The following is an 18,453-nucleotide window of genomic DNA, read 5'->3' on the forward strand; positions in this document are numbered from 1 at the left end:
AAACAACCATGAGGTCAAACTTAACAAAAAAATACTGCAATTTCAGATCTCATTTTAAACAATGGGACTTGAATAATTCCCAAAATTCCTAAATATGTCTTATAAGCCATTTAGTGGTTTGGATGTGCTCCTCTACGATGACTTATGCCAAGCTAGCCATGTGAAAGGTTCATGGATATTTAGTAAGAAACCTTCCATACTTGAAACAATTGCACCATCTTATTGGCACGAATTCCCAAGGTGTTTTGAGCTCACAACCACAATGTGCCAAACTAACTCTTAGTACATTAGCATTCTGAATAAAATATGCACAAATATGCAATGAATTGAAGACATAGCCTACCTAAATAGCAAATACCAACGTCACATACCCATTTGATTTCACATTTGTTTTACTCAAACAAAAACAAAGACACCCACAATCTTAGAATTTTCCATGAAATGGAAGGAGACCCACAAATTTTCACCTCAATAGACACACACAACTTAGCATGCAATAGGACAATACAAATACCCTAAGATCCTAACCTGAGAGTTGGTCTCCGTGCAAAACTTAGCCTCATAACAAATATGGTTGTGGAGATCTACGCCAGCACCCTGAACATTTTTGATGGGCTCGTCAATGGGGCTGATGAGGTTTTCATGGGAGCTTCCAACACACCAGCCCACCAAGTGCTTTGGTTTTGCTTCAACAACCCCGAAATAGACAAAAAGAAACGGTACAAAAACAAGCATCTATGCACAAACACCATCTCAGGAAAATGGACACCAATTGAGCGAATAACTCGAGAATTCCAAATTGGCAAAAGTTCAATTAACACAATATTGAGAAATCAGTTCCCCCTTCAACCAACATTTGCACGAACTATACATAGGTCACAAGGCTTGTCACTCAATACACTTGCTTTCAGCCCATCAAATATTAAGACACATGGCCTGATGTACACAACCCTCTCGCGAATAAAAGACCCAAGCAACTTGTACCTTCTTGAAAGAATACGCCCTGATCACATAAAGGTGGACAACTCTGTCTTGCAAGAGATTACTCTCCTCTAAAAGGGTGCGCAATGGATTTGCTTGCAGTAGAGATTTGACCAAACAGACCCACCATCAATTCTCATTCAGTCTCTCAATGTCGTCTCCTTATAAACACCATGCTCAACTTGTTCATAGCTCAAACTTACTAACCTCCACAATGATCTGCTTGCAAGAAACAAAATTGCAAAACAAAACAAACTTGACCCTAACCAACTTCCAGCATTTGCAATCAAATGGCCTAAAAAAGAAGCGTCTCTTCTGTACAAAAAGAATATCGCATCTCATTCATTGCGCATCCACGCCAACCCAAACGTAGAAATCATCTACACAACAATCCAAGTATTGCCAGCACTCACCCTAACAATATTCTCATTATACCGACCACCATCATCTCCATTGACAACCTTCTACAATGAATTGAACTCCATCTTGAGGCAAAAAAATCCCAATATCCCAATCCTGATTATGGGAGATGTCAACATTGATGCAAGTACCAAAAACTATAACTACATAAAATTAAAAGATGTTCTGTCATCCCACCAATTAACATAGCTTATCGTGCAACTGACCACCATCTATGGGTCAACACTCGATCAAATCTAGGTGACAAAGACTATCATACCAAAGAAATTCGGAACTAACTATGTCTACTGGTCAGATCACTCATCCACTTACATAATGCTTTAAATCAACGCCTTCCAATTTTGCCATTATGTAGGCCACTGTGAGTTCTCACCTTGTATTTTTCAGAGATTGGGGGAGACGTAAACTCATTTTTCATTTATGCTCTACGTAACACAAACTAAATTAATTTGTTGTCAAGATTCTCTAAAAATCTTTAAATTTGAAAGGAAAAGAAGAAGTGTTCTCATAATCATATGCCTTGCACCCCCACCCTCTTTGCAGCTCGCCATCATTGCCTCAACCCCTACTCGCTTCTCTCTGAGCGACTCTCTCTCTCTCCCCTTCTTCGTCTCTCCCTCCCTCTCAGTCACTACATCCATTACTGCTCTTACCACTTTCCATCATCAACCATATACTCCTTTGCTCTGTTGGTGCCAGTGCTCGTATCACCAACAGTGTGTGTGTGTGTGTGTGTGTGTGTGTGTCTCACAGAATGAGAGAGAGACAACGCGTTTGTCATCTTATGCAATCTGCAACAAGGAGATAAAGAGTGCCATCGGCAGAGAGAGAGAGAGAGAGAGAGAGAGAGAGAGAGAGAGAGAGAGAGAGAGAGAGAGAGAGAGAGAGAGAGAGAGAGAGAGAGAGAGAGAGAGAGAGAGAGAGAGAGAGAGAGAGCACCCTGCCTTGCCCTGCCTCTGTCTTTCGCCATCCATTCCCTAGAGCCGTGCACCACCTTGACTGATCACTGGAGGAAACTTTGCCTTGATGCCAAGCATCCCACCAATGAAGGCCATGTCCTCTATGTGGCATCGTTGCACATCCGTCTTCTCCATTGTCTTGTCATATGCCTGCATGTCCATCCCCTGGTTGCCTCGCACCACACCTCGAAACCCATTTCTTTTTGCTATTTGAACACAAAGGCGGCATCCTCGTAGATTCCTGAAAACAAGCCCATTCGTGCTCTGTTTTTGCCTTCTTGCCGCACCTCCAACACACCGTGCACTCTCGGAGCATGCGCCTGCAAGGACTTGTGCATCCGGGCGAAGATGAGGAAAAAAACTGCGCGTCTGCCATGTAACATTCGTGTTGACGCGCGCCAAATTCTCTCTCGCTCCCTCTCTCTCCATTCGATCTCTCCCGTTTTTATCCTCGAATCCACGGAGGTACCTCCATAGATTCGGCTTAGTAGAGCCCCTTAAAAACATTTGGCACACTTACTGACGGGCATTTTCCCTTTGAGAATTGGAAGTGTTTCTTGTTGACAGGTAGGTAGAGCATAGTTCAGTCCTAAGAATGGAGTGAAAGCATGGCGTTGTCGCTGCCATTTCAACAGGTACCTCACGCCGTTCACATTCCTTCGCGCGCTATTCCTCACCTGCAGGTATGTCAGCCTACCTACCTTTATCAGCATTTTTCCTAGCTGCTGCACGATGATTGCGATGATGAGGGCAGGATGCACCGGGATGGCTGTGCGGCATCGCAAAGCGTGGATTTTCGCAAAGCATTCTGCATCAAAGAATGATGTTGGTGGCAGCTGGCACATCCTCTCAAACAGAAGGACAATCTTTCTGGAGCTTTCTTTTCCCACAGCGCATCCGTTATAGCTCAAACCCTGACGACGTCGATCTCGTACAGGTTTGCAAAATCTTCATGCTTCTGGTGATATGCAGATCAACATGATAAAGTCATAGTACAAGCTCACAAGGCTTGCATAGATTGTACTGCTCCTGATTTTCTTTACTGGATGATAAATTACATGGGTTAACAAAATTCAACTGCTTGCAATCAGTTTAAGGCAATCCGAACTCTATAACACCGGCACATAGGGAAAATGCATACATGCATTATAAAACTTACAACCACATTTCTTTACATCGAGCTCTTTTTTGTAAGTTTTAGAGTTGCCCCTAACTCAACATCTTCTTGTTTGTCTGTTTAGTTGAGTGAGTTGTGGGCCAAGACTCTCAATGTACATAGGGATCCGTCTGAAATTGCAAAGGCTTTGAAATATAGCTATTCGGTAATGTATGTGCTTTTTCCCTCTCTTTGTGTATGTTTTTCAGCATTCTCTAATTTTGTTCTTGAACAGGTAATAGTTGCACTGGATCATGGTGAGGGCCAGGAATTTGCTCAACCTAGGCTAGTTGGTATGTTGCAGGTGTTTGAGTTTTCTATTACAGAAATTTTGTGTATTTGTGTGTGTGTGTGTGTGTGTGTGAGAGAGAGAGAGAGAGAGAGAGAGAGAGAGAGAGAGAGAGAGAGAGAGAGAGAATAATAGGGGAACCATACTTGTCTGGTTAGTCTCACCATACCTGTATGATAAATGTATTTCATACCCATATGAACAATGAAATCATACCGGCAAAAATCAGCAATAAAAATTCAAGCGAATAAGGTTGATGCGAACATGAATCATGATTGGAATTCATATTAATTACAAGACTTAAGGAAGAAGTTTCATGTTTTTATGGTGGTGCCAATTCTGTACCTATTATCGCTAGATGAAGCATGTCCACATGGCTCTGTGTGCCATGTGGACTTGCTTCATCGAAGTCCAAAGCCCATTCTGCACCTATCTCTAGATAGGAGTGTCTAGGATCCTAGGAGGATTAGTACCGGCAATTTTGTGTGCCTGTTGGCAGGACCTACATGCTTGGACGAGTCAATTAGATAAGGTTTTCCAGCTTTGGAACCCTCTTGCATAAATGGTTTGCATAAGCGTTTTGACAGATGTTGTTATACTATGGTGGACCTCTGGTATGATGTGCATGTAGTTTTAGGTTAGAGGAATCCAATGAGCCATTCCTGCGTCAATCGGATTCTCGGGTGGGCGAATTTGCGACGGTTTCACCCCGAAACTTTACCTGGACAAGTTTATCAATAAATCATGTCAATTGATTTGTTTTACTAATTTTGTCTTGCAAGTTTGCCCTACCTAAGTCCTAAACAGTTCATAAGTTGTACTTTGCCCTATAGAGGGAGGAGATCAGCCAGCGTTTTGGGACACATTCAGAGCCAGCGCTAGCAATCAGCCCTTGCGTTTTTCCATCATCCTTTCTGACGGGGCCCAAGGGACACAAGGCGGTTAAAATATGCGAGAAGATCAAATTGCGTAAAAGATGCTGATGTGGCAGGTTGTACGGACGTCCACAAAACGTGTTGGTTGCTGATGTGGCACTATGTACGGATTTCCGCGATTTGTGCTGGCAGCTTTTGGAGCGCTAGCTTTTGGAACAAAAGCTATTGAGACTTGAAGTTTTTCATGTACTGCTTTTAGAAGGCCCAAAGCCTATAAATTGTAACTAGGGCCTCTCTGTCCCTCAGATTTTCTTGAGAGCACTGAGCAGAGAGGACCCGTGGAATTTGTACTTTGCTCAATTATGAATATAAAAATATATACCGAAAGGGGCTCCAAACTTTGGGGCCAATACCTCTAGGCACGGAACAACGCCGCACCGCGTTGTCTCTCTAATTGCGATAAGTGATTCTTAAGTTTGTGTTTGTGTGTTGCTATTGATTTCACGCTTGGAGTGTTCAAGCTTGTAACAATGGTATCAGAGCTCAGTCGATTTTCCTTCCAAGGAGAGTCCGATCCATTCTATCGTGACAAACATGGATTCAATCGACGAATCCCGCAAGGATCAGAACAACCCACCTGACAACTCCGGGTCGGGAGAAAACACGGAAGATTCAAATGGACAACGGCCACCTTTTGGAGATTTAATAGAAGAGTACGGGCCCACCCCGGACCATGGAGTATGAACGAATGGAGATGCAATGTCAACAATAGGTTGATGCTTGTGCTCGGCAGATGCTCTAGTATTCTAAAGATCCCCAATACGCAAACTTGCACCCGATTGATGAGATGCATTCTCGATGGCGTACGGACATCGATTCACCTTTGAAATCAGCTTTGAAGAAAGTGTCCGTTCCGCAGATGTACACCGAAGAGGAACTTGACGACGTAGTCGACAGACGAGTCAACCGACTCTTGAAGAACAAGAAGCATTCGAAGGAACACAGTCGATCCGCGGACTATCCTGGCTTCTTGGGTCAGAAGTCTACTTTTGCAAATGCACGAAAAACAAAGAAGCGTGTACGCTTTGAGGTTGTGTCCAGATCGTCCTCATTCTCTTCTGATAGTTCCGACATCTCTTCCTCTTCTGATTCTACTGATGAGGACAGAAAGGGCAAGAAACGAAGAAAGATCCAAAGACACGAAAAGAAGAAGAAGGCCTTTAACAACAGATCCCACCGAAGATCTCGGAAATATTAGATAGCTCGGAGGAGACCTCATCCTCTTTTGAGAGTTTGGACTCCGTTGAACCAATGTTTTATTCTAAGAGGAAGCATTTGTACAGAGCCAACCAATATGACTTTCTCGAAGACGAGTGTCACAAATCAGTGACGTGGCAGCCATTTGGGCAGGAGAAACCACACTCTCCCCGGCTGATGTCACAAGACGGGCACCACATGCCAATAGAAAAGAACAGACTAAACAGACTTTTAGCACTTCAATAACAACTGAACTGAAAGAGAGAGACGACACGTGACATGGAGTGGCGGAATTCCACCCCAGAGAGTATTGGCTCCAAACCTTGGCGCCCCTTTCGGTATTTCTTTATATTGCATCAACACAGTACAAGCCGGTACTCTAGACTCTGCACCTTCTCCAGGAAGCATGCTAGAGAATGAGCCCTAACCTCATATTTAAAGGCCCTAGGCCCCAAAAGCAGTTTACAGTAAAAAGCCTTCAAACTCAAAAGCATCTGGTCCAAAAGCAAAGCCAAAAATCTGCCAGCGTAAATCATGGAAATCCATACAACTTGTCACGTCATCAGCAAGTGCAAAACATGTAAATCCGTAGCTTGCCACGTCATCAGCCAGCGTAATTCTCGAAAATCTGTCAGCTTTTCTTGTGTACGTGGGTCCTGCTTTATTTTAATCCTTTATGTCACTTGGGGCTCCATCGGACGGGGTCCCCCAAGTTGGTAGGACTTCTTCTTCCGTTACTTGTTCTTCTTAGGGTTTAGGCCCCTCGGCCGGTATCTTCTTCAGGGCTTTGACACGTCAGCAGTTTATGACAGCTGACGTGGCAACAATCCCGGATCTCGCGTTGCAAATGCTGACGTGGCAATCTTGTAAAATTAGGCGAAAAAAAAGCGCTGAGCGTACGAAAAAAAAAGTAGAAGCTGTATGGATTCCCAATTTTGCGTTGGAATAAAGCAAGAAAAAGGCTATGCAATATTTTGGGGCAGCTTTTGGGTTTTGCTTTAATTTTAAGCCTTTGCTTTATTTATGGCAACTTTTGGGGCTTTGCTTTTAGCAACCCTTGTAACCTTTATAAAGAACCCAAGGGGGCTCCCTCTACAGGGCATCTGGACGTAGAGTCTGATAGCGAGCACCCGTGGGAGTTGTACTTTGCTCGAAGATTAATATAAAAAGAAATACCGAAAGGGGCGCGAGTCTTTGGGGCCAATACCTCTTGGCACGGAACTCGGCCGGGCCGTGTCGAATCAATTGTGAACTGTTTTGAAGTGAATTTGTGTTGTGTCGCGGTAGATTCTTGACTTGGAGTGTCCAAGTTTGTTAGAGTGGTATCAGAGCGCAGAAAGATTCTTTTTCTACGGAGGATCCGATCCTTTTTACAGCGCACACAACTTTTGGGAAAGAATCTTCGTGTCTTGACCCCGGACTTATTAGCCACTCCCACCCTTCATACGTCGCGCATCAGGCGCGCTCCCGTCTTCATCGCTCTGTCTTACAGGGCATAAAGCCATTAAAAATCCCAGATTACACATGGGTTCTGGTGAAGACTCTAACAGAGATGACACCTCTCAGTGGGAAGGCAAAGAAAAGTTGAAGATCCGGCGTGGGAACTGAAGAATGAAGATTTGGGCAATTTTTTTTTTGAACAAGTTTGCTAGAAAAGAGTACAAACGTCAACTCCAGATTGGCTTATGTGTGAACAGATTGGTTAAGTACTCCGGGAACTCGAGATTGGTAATACACCTGAAGAATTACCCGATTGAGACGATTTACTCGAGATGGCGTGTGGCCATTGCTTTTACTCTCAGGAAGGGAGTAAAGCCGAAAAGACAGACGAGTGCAGAAAAGCAGAACCTGTACTCGCTGAAAGACATGGACAAGCGAAGCTCAAAGCAAAGCTTCGGGAAGGGCAAGAAAAAGGCAAAGAAGCCTAGATTTTGCCCAGTTTTTGACAGTTCTATCGAGGAGTCATCCTCAGATACTTCGGACTTCGACGATCACATGTTTTATGCAAAGAAGAAACAATTTTTTTTAAAGCCAACCAATATGACTTCCTCGAAGATAAAAGCAAGAATGTCAAAAATTTAAAGAAGGTGGACAGTCGATTTGAATCCTTTTCTGGGTTCCGTGATGCTCAAACATGGCGGTTCACTCTTCTACTGAGAAAGTAAGCTCCGGTTAAATGGTTGAAAGGTTTTTTATTTCTTCTTGGCTGATTCGGGAGTACGAACGAGATGTACGAACTGCTTGGAATCATCTTCGGATGACCAACGTAGATTCTTTGGACGCTTATTGCAAGAGATTTTGGAACTCTTTTCTACCAGTCTCTTCGTTTATGAAGGTCTTGTTTAAGGAACAGATTGAGCGGTTTTGCTGCAGACTTCCTACAGAGATCCGAGACTACTACTTGGAACAGAAGGTGGATTCTTTTGAAGAATTGATGGGTCATGTGAAACGGGGTTTTTGCGATACATTTGGGAAATTTGACTTACCCCACTGATGAGATACTCGGAGAACCCAACAGACCTCTCACAATGAAAGTAGAAAACAACGAAAAGAATGGTACACGTCCTCGATAGACTCTTAGAGAAAGGATTATCTATTTCAAAGAGGGGAAGTGTTTTGGATGCGGGAAACATGGGCACATCTTTGCAAAGTTCCCAAAAAGGCACAGCAAGAACAGACTGCAGAGAGGCCAGAGAGTTCTAGAGCAGTAGAGGAATGTGGTAGAAAAGGCAGATGAAAACAGAACTCGTACCACATTGCGTGGGGCCCGAACCGAATCAGATGAACGAAAGTATAAACTTTGCCGCACCTAGGGCAAAGTGAAAGAACAGGAAGCCCTCATTTTCTTTGATGGAGGAGTCAAGGCCAACTTCTTTTCACTTGAATTGGCGGCTCGATTTGGGATAACGCTCGACAGGCTGAGGCCACAGGTGGAGGTAGTTCTAGCGGCACCCGGACGGGATGATGCCATTACACCGATCATTGGCAAACTTTGTTTGCAATGTTAGGGCACGAGGACTTCTACGTAATGCCCTTGGGAGGTTGTGACGTCCTCCTCGAAATCCCTTGGTACCATACGAACAATGCTGTGGTTGACTCTCGGGGTGAGAAAGCGACCTTGACAAATGAAGGGCACAAAGATTGTACTTGATGAAATTCAGCTTCTTTCCTCGATTTTTTGGAGAGAACTGAATGATGATTGAAGGTTGAATATGTCTTTACCTAGGAAAAGAATGCCAAGATTTTCTCCACACTCATGCCGATTGCTTTTCTGAGGGCCTGCCAGGCGAGTTGCCACCAACTCGTCCTGAGGATCATACCATTGATCTGATACCTGGAAGCACACCACCGAACCGGCCACCTTACTGTGTGAGCCGACCCCATAATGAAGAAATTATGAACCAAGTGAAAGACCTCTTGGAAAAGGGTCTTGTCCAGCCGTGTACTTCACTGTATTGCTCTCTAGAGTTGTTGGTTTGAAAGAAAGACGGATCTTGGAGAATGTGCATTGATTATAGAGCTCTCAATAAAATCACCATCAAGAACAGATTTCCGATTCCTAGGATCATTGATCTTCTTGACCGACTACAGGGATCCTCATGTTTCAGCAGGATCGATTTGAAGAGCGGATATCATTAGATCCGAATCGCGCCGGGAGATGTCTACAAGACAACTTTTTGGACGACTTTTGGTTTATTTGAGTTTTTGGTGATGCCTTTTGGCCTAGCCAATGCTCCAACGACATTTATCCGAATGATGGACAGGATTTAACGAGAGTACAGACTATTTGTTGGCACTTTCTTTGACGACATCATTGTCTTCTCCAAGGATGAGGTAGAACATAGACCACATCTGCTACAGGTCTTTCAGGCATTACGAGATCACAAGTTGGTGATTAACCCTACCAGAGATACACTTTTTGGGACACATTGTCTCAGTAGCAGGAGTGCAAATAGACCCGGCCAAGATAGAGACTATCCGGGATTGGCCCGTCTTGAAGAATGTCCATGAAGTTAGAAGCTTCTTGGGCTTATGTTCTTACTACCGGCGGTTCATTAGAAAGATTGCAGAGGGTGCTTTCCCTTTGCATATGTTTTAAGGAACAGATCGAGCGATTTTGCCGTGTTCTACCCAAAGAGATACGAGATTATTGCTTATTGCAAAAGTCCGAGTCCATACAACAATTGATGGAACATGCTAAGCAAGGGTTTGCTATGCATTCAGGTATTCTTACGTATCCAACTGATCAACCTTTGACAACTAGGACGAGATAGAATTCGAATAATGGTAACAGAAGAAGAGAGAAGTTTCAGAAAAAGAAAGATACACGTCCCCGACGGACAGAAGAATAGAAATCCGAGTACTTAAAGACGAGGAAGTGTTTTGAATGTGGGAAACAAGGTCATATATCAGCACGGTGCTCCAAAAGGGCACCCAGAGGACAATCAGAAGAAAGGCCAGAGAGTTCTAGAGCAGTCGAAGAACGCGGAAGGAAAGTGGAGAGGAGAGCACGACTGGTACTAGATTGCGTGGGGACCGACCTTGATTAGATGGACGAAAGTACTGAACTTTGCCGTGCATGGTGCAAAGTGCGCGGCCAAGAAGCCTAATCTTCTTTGACGAAAGAGCCAAGGCTAACTTTATTTCACTGGAATTGGCAGCTCGACTTGGAATTACGCCCGAGGAAATGGCGCCACAAGCGGAGGCTTTTCTAGTGGCACCCGGATGGGATGTTGCCATTACACTTGTCATTGGCAAACTTCGCTTGCATTGTCAGGGGTATGTAGGGCACGAGGACTTTTATATCATGCCTCTGGAAGGGTGTGATGTCCTCCTAGGAATCCCTTGGTTCCACAAGAACATTGCCGTGGTCGATTATAGGGCAAGGAAAGCGACTTTGAAGAATGAGAAGGGCCGAGAGATTGTACTTGATGTAAAGTTGAAGAGCGAGTCCTTCCCACTTGTATTGACTTCGGCCGTTTCCAAATTAATAAAATTCAGTCTTTTTGTTTACTCGATTTTTTTGAAAGAATTGAATGATGAACAAATGTCAAATATATCTGATCTTAAAAAGGAACGACAAGATTTTCTGCATGCGCAGGCTGACTGTTTCTCTGAAGGCCTACCGGGCGAGCTACCTCCTTCTCGTCCTGAAGATCACACGATTGATTTGATTTTCGGTAATTGTCACAAACTGATGACGCATCAAAGCCCTGAAGAAGGGAGCCAACTTGCAGATGTGGGCCAAGGGGCCTAAACCCTAAGTGAAGAGGCAGAGCAGCAAGAAATAAAGCAGGGCTCACACACACACACACAAGAACTTGCAAAGCAGCGCTGGCTGATGACGTGGCAGAACTGTACAGATTTTCGCTTTTCATGCTAGTGGTGCTGATGTGGCAGGACTGTATGGATTTCCGTAAATTGCGTTGGCAGCTTTTTGGCTTTGCTTTTGGACCATATGATTTTGAGTTTGAAGGCTTTTCACTGTAATTGCTTTTTAGGCCAAGGGCCTATAAATATGAGGTTAGGGCTCATTCTCTGGCATGCTTCCGGGAGAAGGTGCACAGTCTCGAGTACCGGCTTGTACAATGTTGATGCAATATAAAGAAATACCGAAAGGGGCGCCAAGGTTTGGGGCCAATACTCTCTGGGGTGGAATTCCGCCACTCCGTGTCGCGTGTCGTCTCTCTCTTTCAGTTCAGTTGTTATTGAAGTGCTGAAAGTTTGTTCAGTCTGTTCTTTTCTATTGGCACGTGGTGCCCGTCTTGTGACAGTGGTATCGGAGCATCAGGCGTGTGCTTTTCTGAAAGCATACCGGTCCTACAAAAGAGCAGACAGAGCTATTGGAATTTTATTTGAGGTATCTTCGGCCTCCGACCCCGGACTTATTAGCCACTCCCACCCTTACTTCATCGCGCATCGGGCGCGCTCCCGTCTTCATCGCTGTGTCTTACAGGGCATAAGCCATAAAGAACCCAAGACTTGGAATTCATGGATTCAGCAGAATATTTGCAGTTTTTGCTCAACGAACTTTACGACATTCTTTCGCGGCATCCTCAGCAGAATCTTCCGATGCTGCAAAGTTTTTAACAATTTTTGAACTACATGTTACCCCCTCTGATGCCCCAAGTGGTACCTCCTCCTCCGGCATCAGAAAGTACGAGAGCTTCCAACTGGCAAATTTCTCAGTCGTCTTTTCCGATCGAGGGAGTTTTCAGGAATATGGTGCAGCCATCTGACCCTGATCCAATGCAACCACCTTTGCCACCGTCATTGCCCCCACCTCCACCACCACCACCACCACCACCATCGTCGCCACCAGGCTACAATGGTTGGAGCCCATATAGATACCCTTATTATCCATATCCGAGATATGCGCCTAACCAACCCAAAGATTTCAAAGACGGCGGCACGACAGTCAAATTTTCACTTTTTCTGGGGTGAAAGATCGCAAGAAAGCATTGCAGTTCCTACAACAATTCGACAACATCTATGCTTTAGGGAACTATACAGAAGAATCCAAGATTTCTCGAGCAGCGGGATTTCTTAAAGATAATGCTATGCAATGGTGGAGTTCAATCGCGACACAACCGCATGCTCCAAGGACCTGGCAAGCTTTCAAGACAGTTTTTGCACGTAGTTACATGACTTCTATGTTTGAAGTCCGGATTTTTGCAGAGTGGGGCAACTTGAAAATGCTTGCCATCGAAACCATGGACGAATATAACCAAAGGTTTCTCGACGTGTACCTTCTGGTGTCCTCTGTTCCCTTGGAGGCCCAATGCGAGCGATACACCATTTGACTACCATCACCATTGCAAGAATATTGTCTATCCAAGCAGGTCTCCACCATGTAAGAACTTATGGACCATGTAGCGGTCGGCTACAAACTGATGAAGGGAAAGCTAGAGTTTACCACAGAAGAATCTCCGGCCACTAACCACAACTCTTGCCAACAACGAACAAATTCTCGAGAGTCTCGTGAAAATCAACCGCAAAGGCCTCGTTTGACGCCTCAACAACGAGACACCTTACTACAAGAAGGCCGATGCTTTGGATGCTTTCAAACAGAGCATAATCATTCTAATTGTCCCAAACGCATTGATAGACCAGAGGAGCCGACGCCCGCACGAACGGTCGACAGAACCCCAGCGCCACCTCCTGCTAAGAGAGCTAGACCTGCTATTGGACTAGTTCCTGATATTTATGGCATACGCCTTGAGAGTACAAATGAATTGTGTCGAGCATATGGCAAAGTCAATGGCTTCAAAGCCCTTATTTTCTTTGACCCCGGAGCTATAGAGAACTTCATCCATCCAGAATTCTTAAAGCAAATGCACTTTGATTATGATGCAGAGGGTGGAGAAATTGAAGCTGAGCTAGCCACAGGGCAAACTCAGAAAGTAGTACCGCTCATTGGTGCTCTTCCAGTGACTATTCAAGATTATCATGGAAAAGCTGATTTTCACATCATGAAGTTGGGCAACTGCGACGTTCTCTTGGGCATGCCTTGGCACGACAAGAATGATGACTTGTGATGCAGAAGGACAAGCGAGTCGTGCTCAAAGGTCGGTTGTCCGAACAAAACCTTGAATAAACTCTCTCTATTTGTTTTTCTTTATAGCTAGAAAGTATTGTTTGTGAAAATTTGTTTGAAATGGATGGTATCTGTTTTGAACTTGTTTTGGTGTCGATTTAAAATGTTTGACTCTGGTTTTAATACTGGTTTCAATGATTGGTGATTTTACTCCTGGGTGGAGTAGTGAGAAATGATGATTGAAAAGTGTTGTTTTTACTCATGGCCAGGACCTGGATGGTTATGCGGGAGGAGTATTAAGAAGTCTGAGCAGTGGTTACTCTCGGCACCTCCAAACGACGCAAGCTGCGGTCTGGGGGGCGTTTGGTTGTAAAGGTCTCTATATCTCCCGGCCCGGACCTTTTTAGGTTTAAGAATTTTCTTTTTATTTTACCGAAAACTCTCCTGCACTTTACGTTTGATTCTCTGCGCCCAGAGAACGCTATGCGTTCTCCATCTTCACGGCGCCCTCGCTTTAGTTGATGAGGGAGTCGTTGAATATCTCCCGGCCCGGACCTTGTTAGGTTATGCAGGAGGAGTGTTCATCGATGGCTTTATGTTTCTATGTCTTGTAACATGCATATGTAAGCATTTCTGTTGCATTGTGATGTGTCAACCAATGAATATTCCTAATTGGATGAGATTGCGTGGGTATGTAATTTTAGTGCATCAAGACACCCATGGAAGATCAGTACGGTCCAAGGTTGGATCAAAACATACGTACGGATTGGTTCTGTACCGTACAGACGTTATGTACAGATCCGTACGCCTTTTTTTTATAAATAAATTGTTTTTTTGGGAGGGGGGGAAGCCTGTACGGTGCTGATTTAAAATAAAAATCCAAGTCGCTTGCAATAGTTACACATTATGTGGTTGTCTTGTAAAACGTGTCTTTGAATGTCTCTATAAGTTGTTGGCTTCTCTCTTGTTTTTTATTGGAAATGTCCTAGAAAATTTAGTACTTTGCGGTTTTTTTACAAGAGTGCGTATTTTTACGTACATAAAAAGTTTTCCTGTTCGGAACAACGTACAGTACATACATATACGCCACGTACAGTACGTTTGGTACCACCTTGGTACGGTTTGGGTGTGATGGCTAATTTTACTACGCTAGAATATCAAGAGTTCTGATCTGGCCGAAAGGAGAAGCTAACTCCTTGATCAAAAGAGCAGAAAGGAGAAGCTAACTCCTTAACAAAAAGAGCAAACTGATTGTCCCTCGGAATTTTTTTTTGAGCTAACTTGAGTTGTTTTGCAGATATGTTGTAATCGCGGACGATTACTCTCTTTCAAGAAGGGGAGATGTCACAAACTGATGACGTGTCAAAGCCCTCAAGAAGGGAGCCAACTTGCAGATGTGGGCCAAGGGGCCTAAGCCCTAAGTAAAGAGGCAGAGCAGTAGGAAATAAAGCAGGGCTCACACACACACAAGAACTTGTGAAGTAGGCTGATGACGTGGCAAATTTTCGAAATCACACTGGCTGATGACGTGGCAGAACTGTACGGATTTCTGCTTTTCACGCTGGCGGTGTTGACGTGGTAGGATTGTACGGATTTTCGTAAATTGCGATGGCAGCTTTTTGGCTTTGCTTTTGGACCAGATGCTTTGAGTTTGAAGGCTTTTCACTGTAATTGCTTTTTAGGCCAAGGGCCTTTAAATATGAGGTTAGGGCTCATTCTCTGGCATGCTTCCTAGAGAAGGTGCACAGTCTCGAGTACCGGCTTGTACAGTGTTGATGCAATATAAAGAAATACTGAAAGGGGCGCCAAGGTTTGGGGCCAATACTCTTTGGGGTGGAATTCCGCCACTCCGTGTCGCGTGTCGTCTCTCTCTTTCAGTTCAGTTGTTATTGAAGTGCTAAAAGTTTGTTCAGTCTGTTCTTTTCTATTGCCACGTGGTGCCTGTCTTGTGACAGTAATACACCACCGAACCGGCCATCTTACCGAGTTAACCGAGCCCAAAATGAAGAAATAATGAACCAAGTAATAAAACCTTTGGAAAAGGGTCTCATCCAACCTAGCACTTCACCTTTTTGTTCACCGGTGTTGCTAGTCCTAAAAAGGATGGATCTTGGAGAATGTGCATTGACTATAGAGCTCTCAATAAAATTACATTAAGAATAGATTTCCTATCCCAAGGATCGATGATATACTCGACAGACTTTAGGGATCCTCTTGTTTCAGCAGAATTGATATGAAGAGTGGATATCATCAAATCCGGATTGCTTCTAGAGACGTCTACAAGACAACTTTCAAGACAACTTTTGGTTTGTACGAATATTTGGTGATACCATTTGGCCTTACGAATGCTCTAGTGACCTTCAACCGTATGATGGATAGGATTTTCAGAGAGTACCGATCCTTTGTGGGCACTTTCTTCGACGACATCATCATCTTCTGTAAGAATGAGGCGGAACACAGACACCAAGTGTTTGCATAACTTGGTTATAAATGTGAAAAAGAGCGAGTTTTTCTTGCTTGAGATACACTTGTCGGGACACATCGTCTCAGCAGAAGGGGTAAAAATGGACCTGGCCAAAATTGAGACCATTCGTGATTGGCCTGATTTAAAGAATGTTCATGAAGCTCGAAGTTTTCTAGGCTTTTGCTCATATTAAGGCGGTTCATTTTCGGAAAATTGCAGAGATAATTTCTCCTTTCCATATGCGCACTCAGTAAGGAGTTCCCTTTACTTGGGGACCGACAGAGATTGTAGCCTTACAGACCCTCAAGGAAAAGTTGACAACAGGACCAGTTTTGACCTTGCGGGACTTGCAAAAGCCATTTGAAGTTTACTGTGATGCTTGTGGTCGCAATATTTACGAGAAAGAGTTGTTGGCAGTTATCCATGCTCTTACACAGTGGCGACATTTTCTTCTCAGAGGTGATTTTATTGTCTTCACAGACCATCAAAGTTTTCGCTACTTCTTGTCGCAGAAGCAGCTTTTGGAAAAGCAGATGCGATGAGCTAACATTCTGTCTTAGTTTCATTTCCACGTAGTCCATGTTCAGGGACATAAGAATTTAGTGGCAGATGCGTTGTCTCGCAAGCCCTTGGTTCTGGCTATTTCCGCGATACATCATCGAAGCTTCAAAGGTATGATTGATCATTATGCCACTGATCCTGATTTTGTAGATATCTTTCACCGGATATAGAGTGGGAAGCTAGTTGCAGGCTATTCCATACGGGACGGCTATTTGATGTAGAAAACGATGTTGTGTGCTACATAAGCTTTGAGGGAAAAGGTTTTGACAGAGTGCCATCGTCCACCTTTTTTAGGCCACCGTGGCATGTGGGCACAAACTCACAGTTAAGACCCGAGTTTGCTGTTTATCCTGTTTATTTTCCAGTTTGGCTTGTGGATTATCTTAGTCACTTACGGATAAACCTTGCCAATATTTAGGAAAGCACCTCTTTTTTGTGGTTTTATTTTGATTGAATCTTATGTTCTTGATAAAGGAACGGCTTTTTGTGTGCAACCATACTATGTCTAGATTTATGACAGAAACTCAGTACACAGATTTTTGTATTGATGTATGCTCTTTTGTGTGTGCGTGTGCGTGTGCGCACGCTTGCATGTGGTGGGGGCGTGGGAGTATATATTAGTACCTAGTTCTACGCCCACGATTGGGCACTAGCGGCGTTAGTGGGGAGTTGTAATATTTAGTCAATACATGATGGAGCTCATGGTTATATTGACTTGCGGATGACCACTCCTTGCACTTTCCTCTCAAGGTGAATGTGGGCATATCCTGGATTCATCTAGGTGTATATGCTATGTCTCTTAAGCTTGCTTGCTTATCGGGACAAAGGTTATGGGGTGTTATTCCTGCTTTGTAATTCACTTGTGTCTACTTGTTTGCTTATATCCAAGAGAATTGAAGCCTCGTGCTCGAAGTTGACATCTTGGGCTTTGTGCAGGGTTTGGACGTGCAGTGTCAGATGGTGCTTTTATTGTATGTTTACCTCCATAACCTGTGAAGAATTTTTGCTACATGCAAGTGGGTGCACCAGGATCTGCTGTTAGCAAGCTCTTAGAACTCTTCTTACCATCGTACAGGCAACTATTTGTGATGTTGCTGTAGACCCTGCATATCAAAGAAGGGGAATTGGACGCAGGATAATAAAGGAGCTTGTCAAGGTTAGCTTGAAGCCTCACTATTCTTACTTTTTAAACAATGCGCAGTCTGTAGTTTGACAGACCACTTTACCGTGTGTTTATACAATTATATTGCAATAACCAGACTATGAAGCAAAGCGAAGGCCCGACTGGGTTTGCAGTATTTCCGCCCCCTAAAGCTCGTCTATTCTTTTGGAGCATTGGTTTTCGGTAAATGGACATGTCTTTCCTTCATTAGGTGCTATGGATACCTATAATTTATCATGCATTTTAATGCTATGCTGTTTTAAGCTAATTTATGTGCTCTACTGGCAGATCAGACCGAAATTATAGATTTATGACATACCGTGGAAGGCTACTTGACACTGCAGCGGAAGATCAAGACAAATTGGATTATGAGTAACCTCTTGCGCTGGACCTCTGGATGATCCATTTCAGTACATGGCAGTAAGAAAGCAACGTGATTCTGTACATTGTTTGGCTTGATATGAGCCCATATAAACATTTGTATTTGCTATGGCTGCTAGAAGTTAAGCAAAAGGTTGTCGCGACCGGCAGTGTTCTTAATGCAGTGGCATCATGATAAGAGTGTGTAGCTCAAATAGGTCCATGGTTGGTATATCTTTTGATCCCCTCTTCATTTGGAATGAGCAGTAGGTCAGCTGGTGGGTCTGTGCACGTGTTGCTGGTTGTGTGACCCCCAGCTGGGCAGCGCGATGGTGCTTGAATTTGGGGTGCTTTGCATCCGTGTGTTGTGGCTGCTTGCCAGCTAGTCTCTCTTAATATTCTCCAACGCCCATGTTTGATCCAACGCGCATG

At 44.0% G+C, this 18,453-nt stretch overlaps 1 protein-coding gene across 4 annotated transcripts; it reads left to right on the forward strand.

The window, feature by feature from the left end:
* The first annotated feature begins 2,884 nt into the window (after nucleotides 1-2,884).
* On the forward strand, nucleotides 2,885-18,185 carry LOC147435458 (putative N-acetyltransferase ycf52). Of its 4 annotated transcripts, none has more exons than XM_086488526.1 (8): nucleotides 2,885-3,043; nucleotides 3,115-3,297; nucleotides 3,602-3,682; nucleotides 3,752-3,809; nucleotides 17,436-17,470; nucleotides 17,575-17,655; nucleotides 17,759-17,872; nucleotides 17,950-18,185. In XM_086488526.1, exons 1-7 carry the CDS (start codon nucleotides 2,969-2,971, stop codon nucleotides 17,846-17,848), a joined length of 603 nt encoding a protein of 200 aa, XP_086344652.1. In that variant the 5' UTR covers nucleotides 2,885-2,968; the 3' UTR covers nucleotides 17,849-17,872; nucleotides 17,950-18,185. The 4 variants fall into 4 exon arrangements, with proteins under 4 accessions (XP_086344652.1, XP_086344653.1, XP_086344650.1 ...); XM_086488527.1 differs by having other exon boundaries at nucleotides 17,955-18,185; XM_086488524.1 differs by having other exon boundaries at nucleotides 17,759-17,844.
* Nucleotides 18,186-18,453: the final 268 nt, after the last annotated feature.

Source organism: Adiantum capillus-veneris, chromosome 18 (assembly GCF_014529385.1).
Source record: "Adiantum capillus-veneris isolate H3 chromosome 18, ASM1452938v2, whole genome shotgun sequence".
Lineage (NCBI taxonomy): Eukaryota > Viridiplantae > Streptophyta > Polypodiopsida > Polypodiales > Pteridaceae > Adiantum > Adiantum capillus-veneris.